The sequence below is a fragment of the Myxocyprinus asiaticus genome, chromosome 2, assembly GCF_019703515.2.
Source record: "Myxocyprinus asiaticus isolate MX2 ecotype Aquarium Trade chromosome 2, UBuf_Myxa_2, whole genome shotgun sequence".
Lineage (NCBI taxonomy): Eukaryota > Metazoa > Chordata > Actinopteri > Cypriniformes > Catostomidae > Myxocyprinus > Myxocyprinus asiaticus.
In genome coordinates this window covers 59,459,574-59,482,536 of record NC_059345.1, presented here as the reverse complement: position 1 = coordinate 59,482,536, position 22,963 = coordinate 59,459,574, and the positions used below count along the sequence as shown (strand labels likewise).

Sequence of the window (22,963 nt, the reverse complement as noted above, 5' to 3'; positions counted from 1 at the left end):
AAATCAAGTCACTGTTGTTGTAGATCCAGTTTCCTCTGTTCTAGTTTTTGTTGAGCTAACACAGTCTCTTGATCAATTTTTTGTTTCTCCATCTCCATCTGGAACTCAATCTTATGATGTTCCAGCTGGAGAAGAGCCAGTTCTTTTTGTTGTTCAAAAGTTAACGCAACTGTAGGAGACAGGGGAACAGGTGGATCATCTAAAACAGACAAAACGTCCTTGTCCACTAGAGCTGATTTTACAATTACCTTTACAATTATCATATGAGGTAAGCCCAGTATCATAATGTGTTGCTACCTCCAATAATTGGTCTTTAGACAACAATTTATAGCAACTCATGAGAAGGAGATTCAACAAACTCATAAACTTCGGAAGTCATGGTTATGAAATAAAAGTTACTCTAATATAAATTTTATGGTGACTTTTACCTGCATCGTTACATCATCATGCCCTTAGATTAAACCTTTCTCCCTCTCTATTACATGCATCTAACTAAGTAGACCCTAATCTTTGGGCATACAGCGGCGGGTACTTATGCACTGTCACCCGTAAGCAAAATAGAACAACCAACAAGTTGGCGATTCCATCAAACCTCGGGTGTGCTCCTGAGACAAAATGCTTTAACCACTGATTCTGGCCAAAAATAACAAACTAAAATAAAAAATGTTAGGGACCTGTCGCTTATTCCTAACAGAGAAGTTAATCACAGGGCCAAAGCAATTCAAAAACTCACAAACTGTGCAGATAAAAGATGGAAAGAAAAAAAAACGTCATGGTTACTGGTGTAACCTCCGTTCCCTGATGGAGGGAACGAGACGTTGGTGTCGATGTAGTGACACTAGGGGTCATTCTTGGGAGCCCGAGACACCTCTGGTCTTTGATAAAAGGCCAATGAAAATTGGTGAGTGGTATTTGCATGCCATCAGGGAACGGAGGTTACACCAGTAACCATGACGTTCCCTATCTGTCACTCACTCGACGTTGGTGTCGATGTAGTGACACTAGGGGTCCCTATACAAAACGCCACAAGGCTGAACTGTGTTACGTGAACTGGCGGTGTGTGGTGGGCAGACTTGCTGTGTGCCTCATAGCCAGCGCACCAGGTCGACACGTAACCTCCCCCAACATAGTTATGAGTGTCGAACGGCCCTTTTTGGGGACAAGTCGACTACCCAAAGATAGAGACAGGCTTAACCCAGTCGTGGCCTCTTTTCCCCTTCTCTTTTTCCACTCCCTAAAAAAAGGAAGGGGGATTATCTGACTGGGCCGCCAGGTCTAGTCGGGGGGTGTCCCTCCCAAGGGGAGGACACCGCGGAGACCACACCCAACCCCAGAGAGGGGGGGGATATTTAAGTGGAAAAATACATCACATGGTCTTTCCAACCATGTGGAGAGCCTTCAAGGTAGATCCTGCCCAATGGGGGAGGAGGTACTACAACATGGAGACTGGGGCAGAGGGGCTCTGCCCAAGGAAGACGCAGTTTGCCAGCAGGGAAACGAGCTAGCGGAAGATATAGATCGCATGGGGTTAGCCTTACAGGGAACCGCCACATGCGGAGCACCTACCCCAGCACCGGGCTCTTAGCTAGCGCGTGTACTGGGCCGGCAGTGAGTTTCTCCGAAGACTCGACTGCCACAGGGCTCGGAGGAAATCAACCAGGGAACAACTTTTGTGAACACTACTGGGAATTAGCAGCGCACGTCTTCAGCTCAAAAGGAGGTGGGAGGCGCTATGTGCAAGCGATACACCCGGCCGGCTATCCCGGGCTTATCCGCTTGTGTTGCGTGCCACTACCTGGGATGAAACCGGTTCCACCCGGAGGTTGTAGAACCTTGCAAAGGTGTTGGGTGTTGCCCAGCCCGCTGCTCTACAAATGTCTGTTAGAGAGGCACCTCTGGCCAGGGCCCAAGAAGCCGCTACACCCCTGGTAGAATGGACCCGTAGCCCTACCGGGGGCGGCATGTCTTGGGCGAGATATGCCATAGATATGGCATCAACGAGCCAGTGGGCGATCCTCTGCTTGGAGACAGCGCTTCCTTTCCGCTGTGCACCGAAGCAGACAAAGAGCTGCTCAGAGAGTCTAAAGCTCTGCGTGCGATCCAAATAGATGCGCAAAGCGCGCACCGGACACAGCAACGCCAGGGCTGGGTCTGCCTCCTCCTGGGGCAGCGCTTGCAGGTTCACCACCTGGTCCCTAAAAGGAGTGGTGGGAACCTTGGGCACATAGCCCGGTCGGGGTCTCAGGATCACGTGAGAATAACCCGGACCGAACTCTAGGCACGTTTCGCTGACAGAGAACGCTTGCAGGTCACCTACCCTCTTGATGGAAGTGAGCGCAGTCAGGAGGGCAGTCTTCAGGGAGAGTGCCTTCAGCTCGACTGACTGCAAAGGCTCAAAGGGGGCTCTCTGTAGGCCCTGAAGAACTATGGAGAGGTCCCATGAGGGAACGAAGAGCGGTCTGGAGGGATTCAGCCTCCTAGCGCCTCTTAGGAACCTGATGATCAGGTCGTGCTTCCCTAAGGACTTACCATCAACTGCGTCGTGGTGTGCTGCTATGGCAGCAACGTACACCTTCAAGGTGGAAGGGGACAGCCTCCCTTCCAACCTCTCCTGCAGGAAGGAAAGCACTGATCCGACTGCGCATCTCTGGGGGTCTTCGTGTTGAGAAGAACACCACTTAGCGAACAGAGACCACTTCAAGGCATACAGGCGCCTCGTAGAGGGGGCCCTAGCCTGAGTGATCGTGTCTACCACCGCGGGTGGTAGGCCACCTAGGTCTTCCGCGTCCCGTCCAGGGGCCAGACATGGAGATTCCAGAGGTCTGGGCGTGGGTGCCAGAGGGTGCCCCGTCCCTGAGAAAGAAGGTCCTTCCTCAGGGGAATTTGCCAGGGGGGAGCTGTCGCGAGGAGCGTGAGGTCCGAGAACCATGTCTGGGTGGGCCAGTAGGGTGCTACCAGGACGACCTGCTCCTCGTCCTCCCTGACTTTGCACAGTGTCTGTGCAAGTAGGCTCACTGGGGGAAACGCGTATTTGCGAATGCCAGGGGGCCAGCTGTGTGCCAAGGCGTCTATGCCGAGAGGAGCCTCGGTGAGGGTGTACCAGAGCGGTCAGTGGGAGGATTCTTGGGAGGCGAACAGGTCCACCTGAGCCAGACCGAATCGACTCTAAATCAGCTGGACCACCTGGGGGTGGAGTCTCCACTCTCCCCTGCGGGGAACCTGCCGTGACAGCGCGTCCGCTGTAACGTTGAGGTTGCCCGGGATATGAGTGGCTCGCAGCGACTTGAGGTGCTGCTGACTCCGGAGGAGGAGACGGCGGGCGAGTTGTGACATACAGCGGGAGCGCAGACCGCCTTGGCGGTTGACATATGCTACCGCTGCCGTGCTGTCTGTCCGAACTAGCACGTGCTTGCCCTGGATCAACGGCCGGAACCTCCGCAGGGCGAGCAGAATTGCCAGTAACTCGAGGCAGTTGATGTGCCAACGCAGCCGCGGACCCGTCCAGAGGCCGGTGGCTGCGTGCCCATTGCAAACAGCACCCCAGCCCGTCTTGGAGGCGTCTGTCGTGACCACGATGCGCCTGGAGACCAGTTCTAGAGGAACACCTGCTCGTAGAAATGAGAGGTCGGTCCAAGGGCTGAAAAGACGGTGACAGACCGGTGTAATGGCCACGCAGTGTGTCCCGTGGCGCCATGCCCATCTCGGGACTCGAGTCTGGAGCCAGTGCTGAAGCGGCCTCATATGCATCAACCCGAGCGGGGTGGCCACCGCCGAGGATGCCATATGCCCCAGGAGCCTCTGAAAAAGTTTCAGTGGAACCGCTGTTTTCTGTTTGAACGCCTTCAAACAGGCCAGCACCGACTGGGCGCGCTCGTTCGTAAGGCGTGCCGTCAGGGAGACAGAGTCCAACTCCAAACCGAGAAAAGAGATGCTCTGAACCGGGAGGAGCTTGCTCTTTTCCCAGTTGACCCGAAGCCCTAGTCGGCTGAGGTGCGAGAGCACCAGGTCCCTGTGTGCGCATAACACGTCTCGAGAGTGAGCTAAGATTAGCCAGTCGTCGAGATAGTTGAGAATGCGAATGCCTACCTCCCTTAACGGGGCAAGGGCAGCCTCTGCGATCTTCGTAAAGACGCGAGGAGACAGGGACAGGCCGAAAGGGAGGACTTTGTACTGATACGCCCGACCCTCGAACGCGAACAGCAGGAAGGGTCTGTGTCGAGGAAGGATCGAGACGTGAAAGTACGCGTCCTTCAGGTCTACCGCCGCGAACCAATCCTGATGCCGGACGCTCGCTAAAATGCGTCTTTGCGTCAGCATCTTGAACGGGAGTCTGTGCAAAGCCCGGTTCAGTACTCGCAGGTCCAAGATTGGCCGCAACCCACCGCCTTTCTTCGGTACGATGAAGTAGGGGCTGTAAAACCCTTTCTTCACCTCGGCTGGAGGGACAGGTTCTATCGCGCCCTTCCGTAGGAGGGTAGTGATTTCCGCGCGCAGAGTAACAGCGTTTTCGCCCTTGACGAAGGTGAAGTGAGTACCGCTGAACCTGGGCGGGCGCCTGGCGAACTGAATCGCGTAGCCGAGTCGGACGATCTGGATCAACCACCGCGACGGATTGGGAAGTGCAAGCCATGCGTCCAAATTCCGTGCGAGGGGGACCAAGGGGACAACGTTGTCGGACGTACCGGCAGGTGGGGCGGAGCGGCGGGGCGGAGCGCAAGGTGCCACAGCATGTCGTGGCCGTGCTGAGTCTAGGGACATCGAAGCACTTACCTGGCTCCTTGTGACCACCCCCGGAACAGCCTGGGACGGGGGAGGAAGAGGCTTGTCCTCGCGACCCGTGGAGGCTGTCACATCGGGGGTGGATTTGTGCCACAGCTGGGCGCTCAGGGGCGAAAAGGGCACCGCTGGAGCGCCAATCCTGCAAGATAAAACCCGTGGACGGTAGTCGTGGTGACGACCGTACACAGCGGGTATGTGACCCAGGGAGGAAGGAAGCCGCTCTTTTGTTGAACTGTTGGGTACCGCAGCCACTTGGGCGTGCGGCGAAATCAAACGAAAAGGCAACAAAAGATTTTCCACCCGGCCCTCCACCGGGGGATGGAGTGGTCTTTCTACCAGCTCCAGGTGAGTGGGTTCCCTCGTCCCTGGGTTGCCCATCTCAGGGGCGCCTCGAAGACCTCCGTGGGTTCTTCGGTGCCGACTGAGAGACGGGTGGCGTCGGCTTCCAGGGGTGGGCTCCACGCCGGGGCCGGGCCGGAGGGGTGGGCTGCGGCGGAGCCGGTGCAGTCACCGCAGGGAGACGCCCTTGGCGACGAGCAGACGGGGTGCGGGGTCTTGAGCCGCGCCGGGGCAGGATGTGCCGGATTGCCTCCGTCTGCTGCTTTACCGTCGAGAACTGCTGAGCAAAGTCCTCAACGGTGTCGCCAAATAGGTCCGCCTGGGAAATGAGGGCAGCAAGGAACCGTGTCTTGTCGGCCTCGCCCATCTCGACCAGGTTGAGCCACAGGTGGCGCTCCTGGACCACTAGTGTGGCCATCGTCCGCCCAAGAGACCGTGCTGTGACCTTCGTCGCCCGGAGGGCGAGGTCGGTCGCCGAGCGCAGTTCCTGCATCAAATCTGGGGCAGAACTACCCTCGTGCAGTTCTTTCAGTGCCTTGGCTTGGTGGACCTGCAGGAGAGCCATGGCGTGCAGGGCAGAGGCGGCTTGTCCAGCAGCGCTGTAGGCCTTGGCCGTCAGGGATGACGTGAGCCTACAGGGCTTAGAGGGGAGCTTAGGGCGTCCACGCCAGGTGGCGGCGCTCTGCGGGCATAAGTGCACTGCGAGCGCCTTATCCACCGGGGGAATCGCCGTATAGCCCCTGGCCGCCCCGCCATCGAGGGTAGTGAGAGCGGGGGAACTGCGGAGTCGGGGTCGGGCAGTAAAAGGTGCCTCCCACGACTTCGTCAGCTCCTCATGCACCTCCAGGAAGAATGGCACTGGAGCGGGGCGCGGCCGGTCTGAGCGGCGCCGCGAGCCCAGAAACCAATCATCAAGCCGCGAGGGTTCAGGGGAGAGCGGAGGGTTCATGTCCGTCATTTCGGCGTCGGCCTGTAACTGGGCGACCGTCCCCGAAGGGGGAAGCCCAGCTGAGGCTTCTGCGTCCGACTGGACAAGCCCGCTCTCCGATGCTGCGCTCGAAAGCTCATCATCTTCGCGGGCCTCGAACGAGAAGCCAGACTCGCCGTGCGACGAGCCGGCGAACTCATCCGGAAGCCCGATTGGGGCAGACGAGCGTGCTGGGGAATGGGAGGTCCGCGGGGGGATACCTGGCGGAGGCGATCCCATTTAGGTCCCCAAATCGCCCCCAGCGCCAGCCGTGCTGACCTCAAACCCGTAGGTAGGAGGACCAAGGCGGGGAGCCGCTGGGGTGGCTTGCTTTCTTACGAAAGCAAGCCGCGACCGCAACGTTGCCATGGTCATGTTCTCGCAGTGAGAACATGAGCCATTCATAAACGCTGCCTCCGTGTGGGTCGCGCCCAGACACGAAAGACAGCGATCATGACCATCCGAAGTTGAGAGAAAACGACCGCAACCAGGAATAACACACGAACGGAAAGGCATCTTTAAAAAGACGTTCCGTGTGTGCGCTCTTTTAGAGAAATATATACTCTTTTAGAGGGGAAAAATGCTCTTTCAGAAAATATACTCTCTAGTTTTTCTGCCGAAGCGCCCAGGGGCGTTCTCTGCAGTGCACCAGTGCAGAGGAGGGAGAAGCCGCTGAAATGCGCCGTCAGATCCAGCAGAGGTGAATGAACAGTGCTATTCAGCTCAATGAGCATGACCGTTCGGCTCCGAAGAGAAAATCTGAATGAGTGGTTGCATACCAGCTCCTTTCATACCCGTATGTTCGGGGGAGTGGCATGCAAATACCACTCGCCAATTTTCATTGGCCTTTTATCAAAGACCAGAGGTGTCTCGGGCTCCCAAGAGTGACCCCTAGTGTCACTACATCGACACCAACGTCGAATGAGTGACATATAGGGAACTACATATATTCAATTAAACTTTAAACCATACTTATATTCGCCTCACCCCAAAACATTTAGAATTTACAAACGAAATCCTACTAATTTACTAATTACAAAAAAGCAAACTATCAAAGAAGAAATTAGGATGAGCCCCCATTTGTTATGTCTTCATTTACAAAGACGCAACAAGAAAGACGGGGCAGATGAGTTCCAATTCAAAAACAGGGATTTTTAATAGATAGCACACACACTTGTCAAATACATCAACCATACTCGAGTAACAAATAAATCATAGTAAACAAAAACAAGACGTGTGTGTTGAATGGAGCCCAGAGGGGAATGAGACTCGTCAACCACTCGAAAGGAAGCGGGTTAAACAAACTGGGAAAACTGAGATTGAGGAATGACTTCCCAATCATTCATCAGGCCAACATTCACCTGCGGAGACATGGACACACACATACACCACACGAGAAAACGCAATGCCAGCAGGTGGCGGACTGACAAGGTCATAACAGCGATAATGAACAAGGAATTCGGATGAGCGGAAAAACACAAGTTTTGTTAGTTTTTACAAATGTTAGATACTGTTGATGGATTTAAGTGTTAATTGAGGGTCGTTCTCTGTTTATTTAGCAGGGTGTTGATAAGTGGTGAGTATGCGCTGTGGATTTGTTGTTAATTTTATTATGGTGAACAGGTTTTGAAATTAACACCTGCCAACCCTCCAAATGTAGGTAAAAATCGGCAGTGGCGGGTAATTCCGTCACTCTTACCAGCCACTTTGGTGGTTGACCTTTTCAGGGTTTTTCCTGCGTTAAAAATTCTACGAATGTCAGGTGACTCAGAGCCGCTGGCAAAGCAAATTTAAAAGTATTCATAACTTACACTCGCATATGTGCGGGGCAATTGAAGCATGCTTTCACGCGGACCGCACATTATGCTGGGTGTCCACTGGCACATGGTGAGCGAAGTGCAGCGAGTGTTTTCCATTCAGTCCAATGGTAGCCGAGCGGCATTCTCGCTAGGGGGATTTTCATCGGAATGAATTGAAAACAGTGGACACACACAGCAGTGGACACGTATGGTCATCGTGCTCCAGACTGAAACTTGCGTGATTCAGTCGGGGTTTACTCGATATCAGGGTGACCCGCAGAGACCATAAAACGTATAAAACATTCTAATATAAAGCACTATATGGAGGAAATCAAACCCCTCAAACTGCTAGACATCCCCTTTATTATAAATGGCACTGATGCTGTAAAAAGGAAACAAATAATACATATGATCAGTTTTTAAAATACACATCATACTTACTGAAATTATTTTGTATTTGGTTCCTGCACTAACTGGTAACTTGTTGTGGCAGACACAACATTTTACCAGTTCATCAGAAAAGAGGAAGCAGGAACCGGGTTATCAACCAAAAATACTTTTAATTAAACATAACACAACATAAAATGCTTTTCAGCATTACAAAACACACGTCGACACACACACACACAGCTCTGTGTGTCTCTCTCTCTCTCTCTCTCTCTGGCATCTCCGGCTCCTCTTTATCTCTCTCTCCCTCTGACTGGGGCAACTCAGCGCCAGGCGTGCATCTCACGGCCCGGCCACCCCCTCCTCCTCGTCACACTTGTATAGATTCATATTTAATCTATTAGAGTGAATCTATCAGACTATTAGTAAAAGTTGTAATGAAAGGTTAAATGTGTTTAGGCTATGAGTGTTTTTATTATTATTATTACAAATACTATAGTTTATTTTTTTAGAAAAGACTATCTGCATTAACCTAACCACAGTAATCAAATCACTTTTATTGTCACACAACCATATACACAAATGTAAAATGTACAGTAGGTTGTATTGTACAACCTGATGTATTGACATTCAGGCTGTCGGTTGATAGTCAGTTGCCAGTGTGTTGTTAAGAGAATATAATTTATGACAGTCCAGTGTGAGATAATAAGATTAATAAAGTGTAGTGCTGATGTATACTGATCGTGAGAGATCAAGAGTTCAAAATTCTGATTGCTTGGGTGAAGAAGCTGTCATGAAGTTGGCTGGTGCGGGTCCTGATGCTGCAATACCACCTGCCTGATGGTAGCAGTGAGAGCAGCACATGGCTCGGGTGGCTGGAGTCTCTGATGATCCTCCGAGCTTTTTTCACACACCGCCTGGTGTATATGTCCTGGAGGGAGGGAAGCTCAACTCCGATGATGTGTCTGGCAGTTCGCACCACACTTTGCAGGGCTTTGCGGTTGTGGGCGTTGCTATTGCCGTACCAGGCAGAGATGCAGTCAGTCAGGATGCTCTCTACAGTGCTGGTGTAGAACCGTGTGAGGATGTGGCGGTTCATTCCAAACTTCCTCAGCCGTCTCAGGAAGGAGAGGCGCTGATAAGCCTTCTTCACAACGGCCTCAGTGTGAACGGACCATGTGAGTTCCTCAGTGATGTGGACACCCAGGAACTTGAAGCTGCTGACTCTCTCCACTGGTGCTGCATTGATGGTGATGGGGCTGTGTTCTCTTTATCTTCTCCTGAAGTCCACCACAAGCTCCTTTGTCTTGCTGACGTTGAGGGAGAGGTTGTGCTCCTGACACCAGCGTATCAGAGTGTGCACCTCCTCTCTGTAGGCTGTTTCATCATTGTCAGTGATCAGACCTACCACCGTCATATCATCAGCAAACTTAATGATGGCATGTTGCCACACAGTCATATGTGTACAGGGAATACAGGAGTGGGCTAAGAACACAGCCCTGCGGGGCTCCAGTGTTGAGGGTCAGTGATGAGGAGATGTTACTGCCCATTCTAATCAGGAGCCATCCATGGTCTTACCTGTGGTTATGGCCTAATCATTACAAATGCCACTGTTAAACATGAAAGAACAGTGGTAAGCTGTCATATAGACAAGTACAATTTAGAATGAAGGGGTTAAAACTTCCATAAATTATTGACAAATTATTGACAGATTTTCCTCCTGTTCTAACTGTCCATGACATAGATATTCCAAAGGTAACTTAAAGCAGGCTTGTGTTCTGCTAATATCATTCTTGTTCAAATAATGTCCAAACAAATTCATGCAGTTTCAGTCTCTGGTTACCTTTATCAACTTTTGCGAGGAAGGGGATTTTGGCTAGTGAAAATGCTGAGTGGCTAATGACCTTGGAAACTAGTAGCCACAGTGGCTGGTAAGTCAAAAAGTTAATTTCAAACCCTGATGGCAAAGTACATGTAAATATGTTTGTTTTTTTTAAGGTTATGGATGTGAAATGACAGGGCAAGTGTGTGTAGGGATGCATCTGCTGGGTTTGCCCCATTGTGGCCAAATAGAACTAGAAAGCAGTTGCAATCTGTTGCCTCTGTTTGTCAAAATGTCTTTGTGAACTTTTGCCCCTCTCTCATCTGTCTGTTGTGTTTCTGCTAGCTGTCAGCTAATTTGATGATGTTTTAGACAAGAGCATGCAAACTGAGGTGTGTGATTGAAATAGACCTTTATTTGTCTTGTCAGCGCGCAGCCAATAAAATGACGCTCAATAATTAGACTGCTGCAAACTGCAAATTGTTCTTAATAAACTGCATTAAATTGCAAAGACCTGGTCTGGACTATGAAATCTATCTTTATTTAAGAAACCCACAGAACTGTCTTACCAGTGATAAATGTTATTGCTCAGAGGTTGCACTTAAAACATAAAAAAATGCCAAAGGGGTTAGAAAAATAAACTTAATTCAAGAAATATTCTTTGAAAGCTTTATATTTTGCAAAGTTTACTTGTTTTAAGGATGTTTACAGATTTTTTTTCTCTTTTTTTTCTTTTTCTGGAAAACAAGACCAAAATACTGATAAGAAAAGTTTTTTTTTTATGTCAGTGTAAAGAGGAGGTAAGAAGCAGCTTTCCTGGTTGAGGTAAGGATTTATTTTCTCTTTGCAGCACAATTGCAGTCTCAGCGTCTTTGCATTATCCACTAAGTTGATCTATAATCACACACCGCTTCACCAAAATAAAACTCTCATCATTTGTAATAACAAAACTCTTGCTTCTTGTTCGGGCCTGTGGTGCCCAGGCTCTCTCTCTTTTCTACTTGCGGTGTGGCTCTATTTATGCCGCTCTCCCCGTGCTCACCGAAATTAGAGACAGGTGTTAGACATAATTTAGCTCAGGTGTAAGCACCCTTACCGCTTTCTCTCTCTCCGGAGAGATGCTTGACCACACCCCCGCTGCCACAGTCAGATTACTGGAAACTTTAGCAAAAGCCTCCATTTGCTCTTCATGTAGTCTCATTGCTGTGTAAGAAAGACAACTGAGAAATAAAAAAAAAGATCTAATTTGTGATTTTTCTTGCCCATGGGTCTCTCCCTCTCTGTCTTGCTTGTCCCCACCAGAATCAGCAAGTTTGTGTGTCTCTCTCTTCCGTCAGAATAGTGACAAATAGTGTCTGTAGTCATTTTAAGAAAATGAATAAATGAGCAATGAGATGACTTATCATCCAATAGGAGGAGAAATTTGTCAACATTGCCTGGTCTTTGGGGGCCTGTTGAAGGAGGACGGTGTGAAAAACGAGAGCTGGGCTTCCCTGTTTGTGATTATCAGAATTGCTCTTAAGTGCTGGAGCCTTTTCAGTATCTGGGTCAGGCTGGAGGAATGACATCCCTCTCTCTTTCTCTCTTTCCTTCTACGCCTTATCTTTTTTTTGAACCATGAAATTCCAACAAAAAGATAGTCTCCATCTATCTATCTATCTATCTATCTATCATCTGTCTGTCTGTCTGTCTGTCTGTCATAAGATACTAAAATGCTTCCATATTTGTATGTTTGTTGTGGTGGCACCATGGTACATGGTACATGATTGATATATTCCATTGTGCTTAATGATTAACATTTTATGTACCATGGTTTTATTTATGTTTTTTTAGGGATAGTAGCTGAAGGTAATTGTAAAGGAATGACACGTACACCATACAGGTGTGAAAAATTATGTAAATTTGTGTTTTTGTGCCTACCTCCTTCAGGTAAACCAGCGTACCTTCACATGGGAGAGGAAGTGGATGGCGTGGACATGCGCGCAGAGGTGGGACTGTTGAGCCGCAACATTCTCATCAGAGGCGAGATGCAGCCCACCTGTTATGGCAACGATGCCTGCAAATTCTTCTCATTTGATACTTTCGGTGGACATCTCAAGGTATCCTCCATCATGTCAATTCAAAAAATAAAAATGTATCCTTATTTTTGTCTTGTTTTCCAGCAAAATGTCTAAACATCCTTAAAACAAATTGACATGAGAAGCAAAATGAAGTAAAATATTAAGTGGTGAATTCACTAAACAGTTGTGCCACTTCTGCACATGGTATTTCAGCACAAAAACTAACCACCTAACCATCTTATTCACTAACCACCCACAATCCAGTTTAAGCAGACGCAATAGGCACTGGAATAGCGCTGCATTGTGAGTATTTATATAAAGTCACTGCCATTCCTTTAAGCCTCCTTTCTATAATAAATTATTATAAATTATAATAAATCTTGTTATAGATTGAACTTCATTCACAAAACTTTGTGCTATTTGTTATTACTGCATGAGAATAAGCTGAATTTTATTTTCAAGAGATGTTTGTGTACATTTTCTACTGATCATGGCAGCAGTAATTCAATAAATCATGATTAAATGATGGAGAAGAGCATCATAACCTGGCATATATCCAGATGCACGGTGTAGTCAAGTGTACTTTCGGCATGTTAAAGTGATGATTCTGGTGTCTGGATCACAGTAGTGAAGTGATGCTGTACAGTTATTTGTGCCAGTTTGCGGTGATCTGCTGCATCCTCCGCTATATACCTGTAGTTCTCAGAACTGGCCCCCAAGATCGGGAGTGTGCCATAAATATTGCGTTCAGCACAGATTTTTTGGGTGCATTTGCAACATTGCCTGATCTGCATAGTTCCTATACTGAATATGGCACCGAAACAAGTGCAAAAAAACACTTTCACTGTGCGCAACTCATTCCCTCCTTAATATCTGCCCTTATTTTGCTTCTCAAGTGGGTGTGTCTTGTTTTAAGGTTGTTTAGATATTTGTACTGGAAAATAATACAAAAACACACTGAGTAAGAAAATGATTTTTGCAGTGTATTTCTCAGCCTCAAATGCTCCCTTAGTGGAGTATCACCCTCCAAACACAAATGTTCACACCCAGAGTGAATTATTGCAACAATGGCACCTCTCGTAAGACATTAACACTTTGTCAAACAAGCTGAATGGAATTATTTTTTACTTCGGCTCGTGTGAAGAGTCTGTCAGTATCATGTGTGTGTATGTGTATGTGATGGGGGACCTCAAGTAGCTGACCTCTCTACTAATTGGCCCAAATCTTGCAGTTCCTTTCTCCTCCTAACCTTCGCTGTCATGGAGAAGGTTGCCCCTTTTCTCCACTCAAGAAGAAATTTCTCCCTATAACAACTAGGCATTGGTGTGTTGTGATTAGTCAAATGACATTCTGTTAAAGTTCTACGGAAGAAAGAAAGTCATTCAGGTATGGAATAACATGAGGGTGAGTAAATTATGACAAAATGTAATGTTTGGATGAACTTTATTTTTCATAGTGGTTACAGTCTTCATGATGCTAACAGTCTTTTGAGGTATTGTTTTTTTTAATATACCTCTTGGCAGCTTGTTTTAAATGTTTATGTTTTTGGTCTCAAGTCATAAATGTTCTAGTTGGTTGGAATGTGTTCAGTAAAACACAGCCAGATCCGCATTTGTAGAGGGAGGATTTGTTAATAACACAATATTAGTTAAAAATATCAAAAAATGTCTCTTCCCTCACACACTCACTGAAAAACATGTTCGACCTCCTCAATTAGAGTAATGAACCCTCTGACCCACTTGAAAATCAGGAAATCTTCTGACCAGAAGATTTCCTAATTTTTGGGGTCTAGTTTATGGTCTTCAGCCACAAGGGAGGTCATGAAAGTGGCTTCCAATGCCATACTGTCACATTCTTATGATATTTGACAGACAGGCTAATTTAATTTATGAAAAATATAGAGAAATGTCAGACTGTAGGGGTGAAACTATAAATTTGGCTATTCAAAAGGATGAGTAATTAAAATGGCTTTAAAAATTAAAGTTTGCCATTTTCCCCTGAGAAACATCATATAATTTCAGTTTCACTTGCATTCTTCTGTATTGCACAGATATGAGATGTGGCATATTTCACATCCTTTGACTTGAAAAGAGGCAGCCATGAAATCTGAAAGTGGACATGCCAGACGTGAGAGAACGAGAGAAGAGAGAGTTAATCAATCTGGTTGACACATTTACTTCCTGTCTGTGCATACATTCAAACAGTGTTCTTACAGACACACTCAAATCATATTCAGAAAGGGTGAAGATTTCTTACTTCCTTTCCTGCTTTTTTTTTCTCATTTTTGACTTTACTTCATCTAGTTTCTGTAGTTTCAGGTTTTACATTTTCACATTTATTCCATATTTAAGGGATATGTCACCCAAAAATAAAATGTGTTTATCATTTACCTTCCCTCATATAGTTCCAAACTTGAATGCATTTCTTCACTCGAACACAAAAGGAAAAGTTTTGAAGAATGTTCCTGCTGCTCCCTTTCAATGAAAGTGAATAGTAACCAGGGGATGTAAAGTTTAAAATAAAAAAAAACAAAAAAGCACCATAAAAGTATCATAAAAGTAGTCCATATGACTCATGTGTTATATTCTAAGTCTTCTAAAGTCATGATGGCTTTGCGTCATTAACAGACTGAAATTTAAGCTATTATTCACTTACAATCTTGCCTTGGCCATAGACATCAGTCACTTTGTTGATTGGAAAGGAGCGTTCTGGTATAAAAACATAATAATATTTTTTTTTAAATAATAATAATAAAAATAAAAATAAACTATTTTTGTGTTCCACAATAGAAAGAAGGTCATACAGGTTTGTAGCAACATGAGGGTAAGTGATGTAAATTTTTATTTTTGGGTGAACTGTTCCTTGCATGGGTCCATGTAAAGCACACATTTAAAATTCAGTTAATTCAGATGCTAGACTAAAATAACAATGATCATTCCACTCGAAATGCCACAATTGTGGTGAGATTTAAAGGGATGGTTCACCCAAAAATGGAAATTCTCTCATCATTTACTCACTTTCATGCCATCCCAGATGTGTATAAGTTGTTTTTTTTGTTTTTTCTGCTGAACACAAACAAGCATTTTTAAAAGAATATTTCAGCTGTGTAGGTCCATACAGTGCAGGTGAATGGTGACCAGACCTAAAAAGCTCAAAAAATCATATGAAGGCAGCATAAAAGTAATCCATTTGACTCCAGTGGTTTAAAATAACTGAAGTGATGCAATCATTTTGGGTGAGAAAAAGATAAATATTTCTATACTTTTTTTAATATAAATCCCACTGAAAGTGAAAGTGGAGATATATAGTAAAAAAGGACACCCACGCCTATCATATTGCTTTTGGAGATATAGATTTAACCACTGGAGTCATTTGGAATACTTTTATGCTGCCTTTATGTGATCTTTGGAGCTTGAAAGGTCTGGTCACCATTCACTTGCATTGTATGGACATACAGAGATGAGATACTTTTCTAAAAATCTTCGTTTTTGTTCTGCAGAAGAAAGGATGTCATACACATCTGGGATGGCATGAAGGTGAGTAAATGATGAGAGAATTTTCCATTTTTGGGTGAACTATCCCTTTAATTAAAATGTATTTGGAACTAACATTTTACCAATTATTTGTGCCTTATCAACATGCAGTAACAGACTGATGTGCTAAGTGATTAGATCAGAGACCCTTCCCTTGAAATCCAATAACAACTGGTCACAGGAGATGCATTTGCGATGCATGTTAATATCAGGTTTAAACAGCGATTTGTCTGGGCTGACCACTTGTGATTAGATCACCTGAAATTGATGTTAATACCAGGTGTAAACAGGCCATATAGACATTTGTATTATCCAAGTAAGAAGTAGAAAGTGGTTTTAGTTTCCTCTCTCTCTGTTTTCTCTTCAGATGGAGCGAGGGTTCCGCTCGGTGCATGTAGCAGGAGTGGAGTTAAAGCATATGGGACAGCAGTCTTTGGGACACTACCCTGTTCACTTCCATATGAATGGGGACGTAGATCAGAAAGGAGGCTACGACCCACCTACTTATGTAAAAGATTTGTCCATTCATCACTCCTTCTCCCGATGTGTCACAATTCATGGCTCCAACGGGCTGCTGGTAAGTTTCAGGCACAAAGGCCAGGGGGTTGCAGTTGCTAAAAGACATCCATGCTGAGTCCAACTCTGTTAAACATTAAACAGACTGGAATATTTATATATGACCAGGCCCAATAGTAGTTGTTTCCACAACTTTCACACAATGATGTCATAAAACTGGTGGTTGACTTATATGGATCTGTGATTTGGCACACTTTAAATGGTCTGCACTTATATAGTGCTTTTTTAGCCTTAGCAGTTTTCAAAGTGCTTTACACTGTGACACATTCACCCATTCACACACACACACACACACTCACACACTCACACTCACACCAATGATGGCAGAGCTGCCATGCAAGGTGCTAGCCTGCCATTGGGAGCAACTTGGGGTTTGGTGACTTGCCCAAGGACACTTTGGCATGTGGAGTTATGTGGGCTGGGAATTGAACCACCAACCTTGTGATAAGTGGACAATCTGCTCTACCACCTGAGCCATAGCCACCCTTGTGGGTGACTTTACTGGGACTTTACAGCATCACTCTACCGCTGCAATCCACACACCTATATCGGCTCTTTAAAATGGCACAGTGTGTCTAGATACACTCACTGAGCACTTTATTAAGAACACAATGGTCCTAATAAAGTGCCCGACGTTGTCTTCTGCTGTTGTAGCCCATCCGCCTCAAGGTTTGATGTGTTGTGCATTCTGAGATACTATTCTGCTCACTACAATTGTACAGAGTGGTTATCTGAGTTACCAAAGCCTTTCTGTAAGCTCAAACCAGTCTGACTATTCTCTGTTGATCTCTCTCATCAACAAGCGTTTACATTTTAGATAATCGCATGAATAAGTAGGTGTACAGGTGTTCCTAGTAAAGTGCTCAGTGAGTGTATTTTCCTTTTTATAATGCTCTTCTCCAATATTTGTTCATCATTTGGTGAATTACTGTTGCCATGATTAAAAAAAAAAAAAACATCTTGAATTAATAGTGTAATGTTAACTGCAGCAGGAAAATAGCACACAGAAAGTATTTGTGCTCAAAAGAATGACAATGACATCATTTAAATGTAGTGGCTGGTGAAGCTGCAAGTAATTAACAAATAAGAGTTTTGTGCTGAAATACCTGAATTCTCCCTGCACGATTATTGGATGATATGATAATCTAAAAATTAGGGCAATTTATAGGCCGGGCAGATTTACCGATCTACATACAGTAGAACATGGCACCCACTCTGACAGTCCCATAAAAATAACCTGAGGTGAGGTGACTTTATCAATGGGCACAATGGTGAAAAAGGAGGGGTTCAAACCTGCAAGTTTGTGGGGTTCAAACCTGCAAGCTTTTGGTCACCAGGCTTTGGTTGCTCTACATTTCCATTTGTGTTTGTTGAAGATACTTTTTTACTAAAGTGACTTACAACAAAGTGCATAAATGACCAGTACAGGGAGTTGAGGAGAAGTTCAAAGAAGGGAGCCTGAAAATACTGAAAATGTCTATGGTATAATATGCCCAATGCCTGCCTGCAGTGGCTGCACCTCCAATCATTGTGATGTCTAGTTGTCTGTCAGCTGTCTGCTCTTATTTGACAAACCACACCTCTTTGCTCTTTGCAAGACTCAAACTCATGCTTTCAGGATGGAAGACAGGGTAGTCAGAAATCCGAACTTTACACAGACAGGCAGCAAAAATCAAATTTTTGGCATGTCCAGCTATACAAATTTTAGTTACTGTAAGTGTAGTCTGAACAGCAAAAAACACATAAAATCTCATTTTTTAAAAACCAGATCCAAACCATATTTTTACCACATTTAGTTTGAAATGCTATTAAAGTTTTACTGTTAACTTTTTTTGGGTAAGGCTGTTGATTTAGCATGATTTATTTCAATGCAAATAATTATATAGTATAAAATAATAAACTGTTAAAAAAAATAACACAGTGTGAAGTGTTTGTCTGACATGTGTACATAGAGCAACAACAGTACCACAGACAGATGCAAGAATGCATCCTGTGAGAACAGACCTTATGTCTACCTCGGACAGATTAACAAAATGGATTGCTGTGGACTTTAGGCCAATGACAGGCTTTTGGTCAATGGTATGGATTTGGAAAAAAAAAACAATATATTAAGTACTAAAGCCACTTTTTGTCTAGTCACTTGTCTGCCACAATAATGTAATGTCTTTGTATTATCTGAATTATTATAAGTATTATATTTTATTATATTTATAAATATTGTTATTATTATATTTATCTGGGGAACTTTCTCAGCAAATATTACAGTTTTTCTTGATTGCTTAAACACTATAACCAGGCTTTTTAACTAAAATTTCAAAATCATAACACCATTTATCAAAAAGCACACCCATTTCCCTAAACTAACAACACTATTCCCCTGTTTTGACACATGAGTCAGATTTGTTGAACTGTCACTGCAAAACTCTACACACAAATCCCTTCATTTCTCATTGCCTACACCATGTGGTCATTTAGAAAGTACTAGCATTCAGTATTGTTCACCCAAGTCAGCACAGCTTGAGCTCAATTAGCACACAATTACCCAGGTGGAAACACTAAGAGTCAAAATTGATCATGCACCAATCAGAACCTTCAATAGATAGATAAAAGGGCCCAAGTCAGTTCATTCAGTTTTGGAACAATGGATCCAGAGAGACGTGAAGGAGGAGGATGACGATGACGACAACAACAGGGAAGAGGAAGAGGAAGAGGAAGGGGAAGGAGACAAGCAGACAAGCAGACAAGCAGTCTCGGATGAAATTTGTGCCACTCTAGTTGACCATGTCCTTGTCCATGGTATGACTATGAGGGAGGCTGGGCAACGAGTACAGCCAAACTTGAGTCGCTTCACCGTCGCCTCGATCATAAGAACCTTCAGGGAGGAAAACAGGTAGATGTACTTCAGACTGCTCTCTGTAACTTTTGGGAGCTGTACTCTGTGCTGTTACAACACATACATGTACTGTAGCTGTTGCACTATACTAATAAAAAGAAATGCATCAAATTGCCTCACATACAGAGTTTCTGTATGCTTCCATTTTGTAAAGGATGTTACAGTTACAGTAATCAGTACTTCTAATTTTGTAGGACACAGAGATGACCACCAGGTGGAGGCAGGCTAAGGCTTTTGTCGGAGGAGCAAGAGAAGGAGCTGGTAAATATGGTCATTGCCAACAATGTAATCCCGCCTGCGAGAAATTCAAAGGAGTGTGATTGAAGACAATCACCAATTTCAAGGGATAAATTCCATCAGCCTCTCCACAACTGATCGCATCCTCCGAAAGCACAGGGTTCGGATGAAACGGGCCTACCGCGTCCCTTTCGAATGAAACTGACAGAGTGAAAGACCAATGTCTGGAACATGTTCAAGTATGAGTTTTTATATTGTATGAAGTATTGTGTACCATCACAGTATAGCAGTACAGCAGTTTATACTGTAGCACAAAGTACATATGGTGGTCTGCCATTTGTGCCCTCTTGAACTGCGTTTCAGGGTAGTAATTTACTCTACTGTGTTTCATGTGTTTTGGAGAGAATCTTTGAGATTGAAGGTCGGCCTGTTCCCCATGAGATTATCTTTGTTGATGAGGATGGATTTAACTTGACCAAAAGAAGGGGGAGGAACATAATTGGCCATTGGGCTATTGTGAATGTCCCTGGCCAGCAAGGAGGGAACGTCACTATGTGCACAGCCATCACCCAACGAGGGGTACTCCACCACCATGCCATTCTTGGGCCCTATAACACTATGCTCCTCCTTGGTTTCCTTGATGGTCTAAGTGAGCGTGTGTTCCAGCTTAAGCCAGCACAAGCAGAGCAGCCTCGCCACGTTGTTGTTGTTTGGGATAACATCAGCTTCTATCGTGCTGCTCTGGTTCGTGACTGGTTTACCAATAACCCGAGGTTTTCCAACATCTTTCTGCCTGCATACTCTCCCTTTCTAAACCCGATAGAGGAATTTTTTTGGTATGGCGGTGGAAAGTGTATGACCGAGAACCTCACATCCGTGTTCACCTCCTCCAGGCCATGAAAGAAGCCTGAATAGACATTTCAGTTGATGCGTGCCAGGGGTGGATCAGGCATGCAAGAGGATTTTATTCCCGCTGCCTGGCTAGGGCCAATATAGCCTGTGATGTTGATGAGATTCTCTGGCCTGTCCCAGACCAAAGATGGGATGCTGGGGCAGAATAATTTTTTTGTTGTTGTTTGGTGTATTGTACAGTACATAAAGGAATAAAACAAATGTGCAAATGTATACATTTGTGTCTTTTGTGTTCATCATGTGAAAAGGTTTTTGAGGGGTAGAACCACAAGCAACATAACTTATTAACTTATTATTTGTAGTATCGTTTTGAATTTCTCACCAATGTGTAAGACTATGTAGAGTGTGTTTTTGAGGGCTTGTGTGTCTTGTCTGAAGGCAAAGTTTGGTTTTTCAGCAAGATTGAATGGTTTTGAGTGGAGAGCTTCATTTTGACCTGAAAATAGGAAGTTTGGGGAATTGGGTGAGAAGTTATGGATTTGTGTTTAGTGTTTCGAGAAAAGGAGGCATCATTTCAAGAAATTTATTTAAGCAATCGAGAAAAACTGTAATACATGCATTTAATTGCAATTAATTTGATTAATCGGCATCATGTAATTTTAATTCTAATTTTGGAAATGCAGATCTATCTGAACGGTCTGATCGTATTTCAAGTAGCTTTTTTGTCATTCGGGACCTGACGTGCATGTAACGTCATATAGGCTATAATGTGCAGTATTGTTTACAAGTAGTGTTTCAATCATTTTTACCCTTTTCCCATAAAGTGAAATAAGGTATTCGCTATACAGTGAATAGTGAATTGGAGAATGAGCGAGAGGTGTCAAACACATTACGTGCATGAATGTGAAAATACAATAATGCCTCCATTGCCATGTTCTCTCAAGGCGCATGAGACTTCAGTCACAAGCTGTCATGATAGACATGAGCAGAGGCACATGTCCAGTTTTCCATCTTCTCTTTCCACAGTGACCGCTACTCTCAGTTGTTGTTAGAGAAACTTCCTTGTCATCAGGCTAACGCTTAAGTTATTACCATAGCAACCTATATAGAGACACCACATTTTGACTTCACTAGAACTAATGGATTCGATCTCATCACTTGCAAAATGACGGTATGGACAATCAGTTGCAATTGAAATACTAATCAGAATTGGGTGCAATGTAAATAAATCCAAAGTGGTGTGACTTAATTTAAATTAAATTACATTTGTTCCCTATCTGTCACTCACTCGACGTTGGTGTCGATGTAGTGACACTAGGGGTCACTCTTGGGAGCCCGAGACACCTCTGGTCTTTGATAAAAGGCCAATGAAAATTGGCGAGTGGTATTTGCATGCCACTCCCCCGAACATACGGGTATAAAAGGAGCTGGTATGCAACCACTCATTCAGATTTTCTCTTCGGAGCCGAACGGTCATGCTCATTGAGCTGAATACTACTGTTCATTCACCTGCTGGATCTGACGGCGCATTTCAGCGGCTTCTCCCTCCTCTGCACTGGTGCACTGCAGAGAACGCCCCTGGGCGCTTCGGCAGAAAAACTAGAGAGTATATTTTCTGGAAGAGCATTTTTCCCCTCTAAAAGAGTATATATTTCTCTAAAAGAGCGCACACACGGAACGTCTTTTTAAAGACGCGTCTTTTAAAGATGCTTTTCCGATTGTGTGTTATTCCTGGTTGTGCTCGTTATCTCTCGCCTTCTAACGGTCACGATCACTGTCTTTCGTGTCTGGGCACTGCTCACGCGGAGACAGCGTTCGTGGATGGTCACATTCTCATTGCGAGAATGTGTCCATGGCAACGTTGCGGTCGCGGCTCGCCTTCGTAAGGAAGCGAGCCACCCCAGAGGCTCCCGCCTCGGTCCTTTTACCCACGGGTTTGAGGCCAGCGCGGCTAGCACTGGGGGCGATTTGGGGACCCCAATGGGACCGCCTCCGCCGGGTATCCCCCCGCGGAACTCCCATCCCCCAGCACGCTCGTCTGCCCCGATCGGGCTTCCGGGTGAGTCCGCCGGCTCGTCTCACGGCGAGTTCGACCTCTTATTCGGAGCCCGCGAAAGTGATGAGCTCTCGAGCGCAGCATCGGAGAGCGGGCTCGTCCAGTCGGAAGCCTCGGCTGGGCTCCTCCCTTCAGGGTCGATCGCCCAGTCACAGGCTGACGCGGAGATGACGACATGCTTTCCCGGACAGCCGCGAGCGTCGGTTAGAGTGGATTTCACCGCTCTTCCCTGAACCCTCGCGGCTCTGTGATTGGTTCCTGGGCTCGCGGCGCCGCTCAAAGCCACGCCCCGCCCCGTTCCTTTCTTCCCGGAAGTGCATGAAGAGCTGACAAGATCGCGGGAGGCACCTTTTACTGCCCGGTCCCGATCTTTTCAGCTTCCCCGCTCTCACTACCCTCGATGGTGGGGCGGCCAAGGGTTATTCGGCAATCCCCCGGTGGATAAAGGCGCTCGCGGTGCACCTATGCCCGCAGAGCGCCGCCACCTGGCGTGGGTGCCCAAAGCCCCGTCCAAGGCCTGTAGGTTTACGTTGTCTCTGACGGTCGAAGCCTACGGCGCTGCTGGACAAGCCGCCTCCGCCCTGCACGCCATGGCTCTCCTGCAAGTCTGCCAAGGCGCTAAAGGAACTGCACGAGGGTAGTTCCGCCCCGGGATTGATGCAG

General features: G+C 46.0%; 1 protein-coding gene across 2 annotated transcripts in view; it reads left to right on the top strand.

Moving 5' to 3' along the window:
- Nucleotides 1-22,963, top strand: part of LOC127452695 (cell migration-inducing and hyaluronan-binding protein-like) — a 301,080-nt gene that overhangs the window by 177,296 nt on the left and 100,821 nt on the right. For both annotated transcript variants that reach the window (XM_051718318.1, XM_051718314.1), the window contains exons 12-13: nt 12,023-12,192; nt 16,054-16,263. In XM_051718318.1, coding sequence (XP_051574278.1) covers nt 12,023-12,192; nt 16,054-16,263 — 380 coding nt within the window. The remainder of the gene's footprint in view (nt 1-12,022; nt 12,193-16,053; nt 16,264-22,963) is intronic.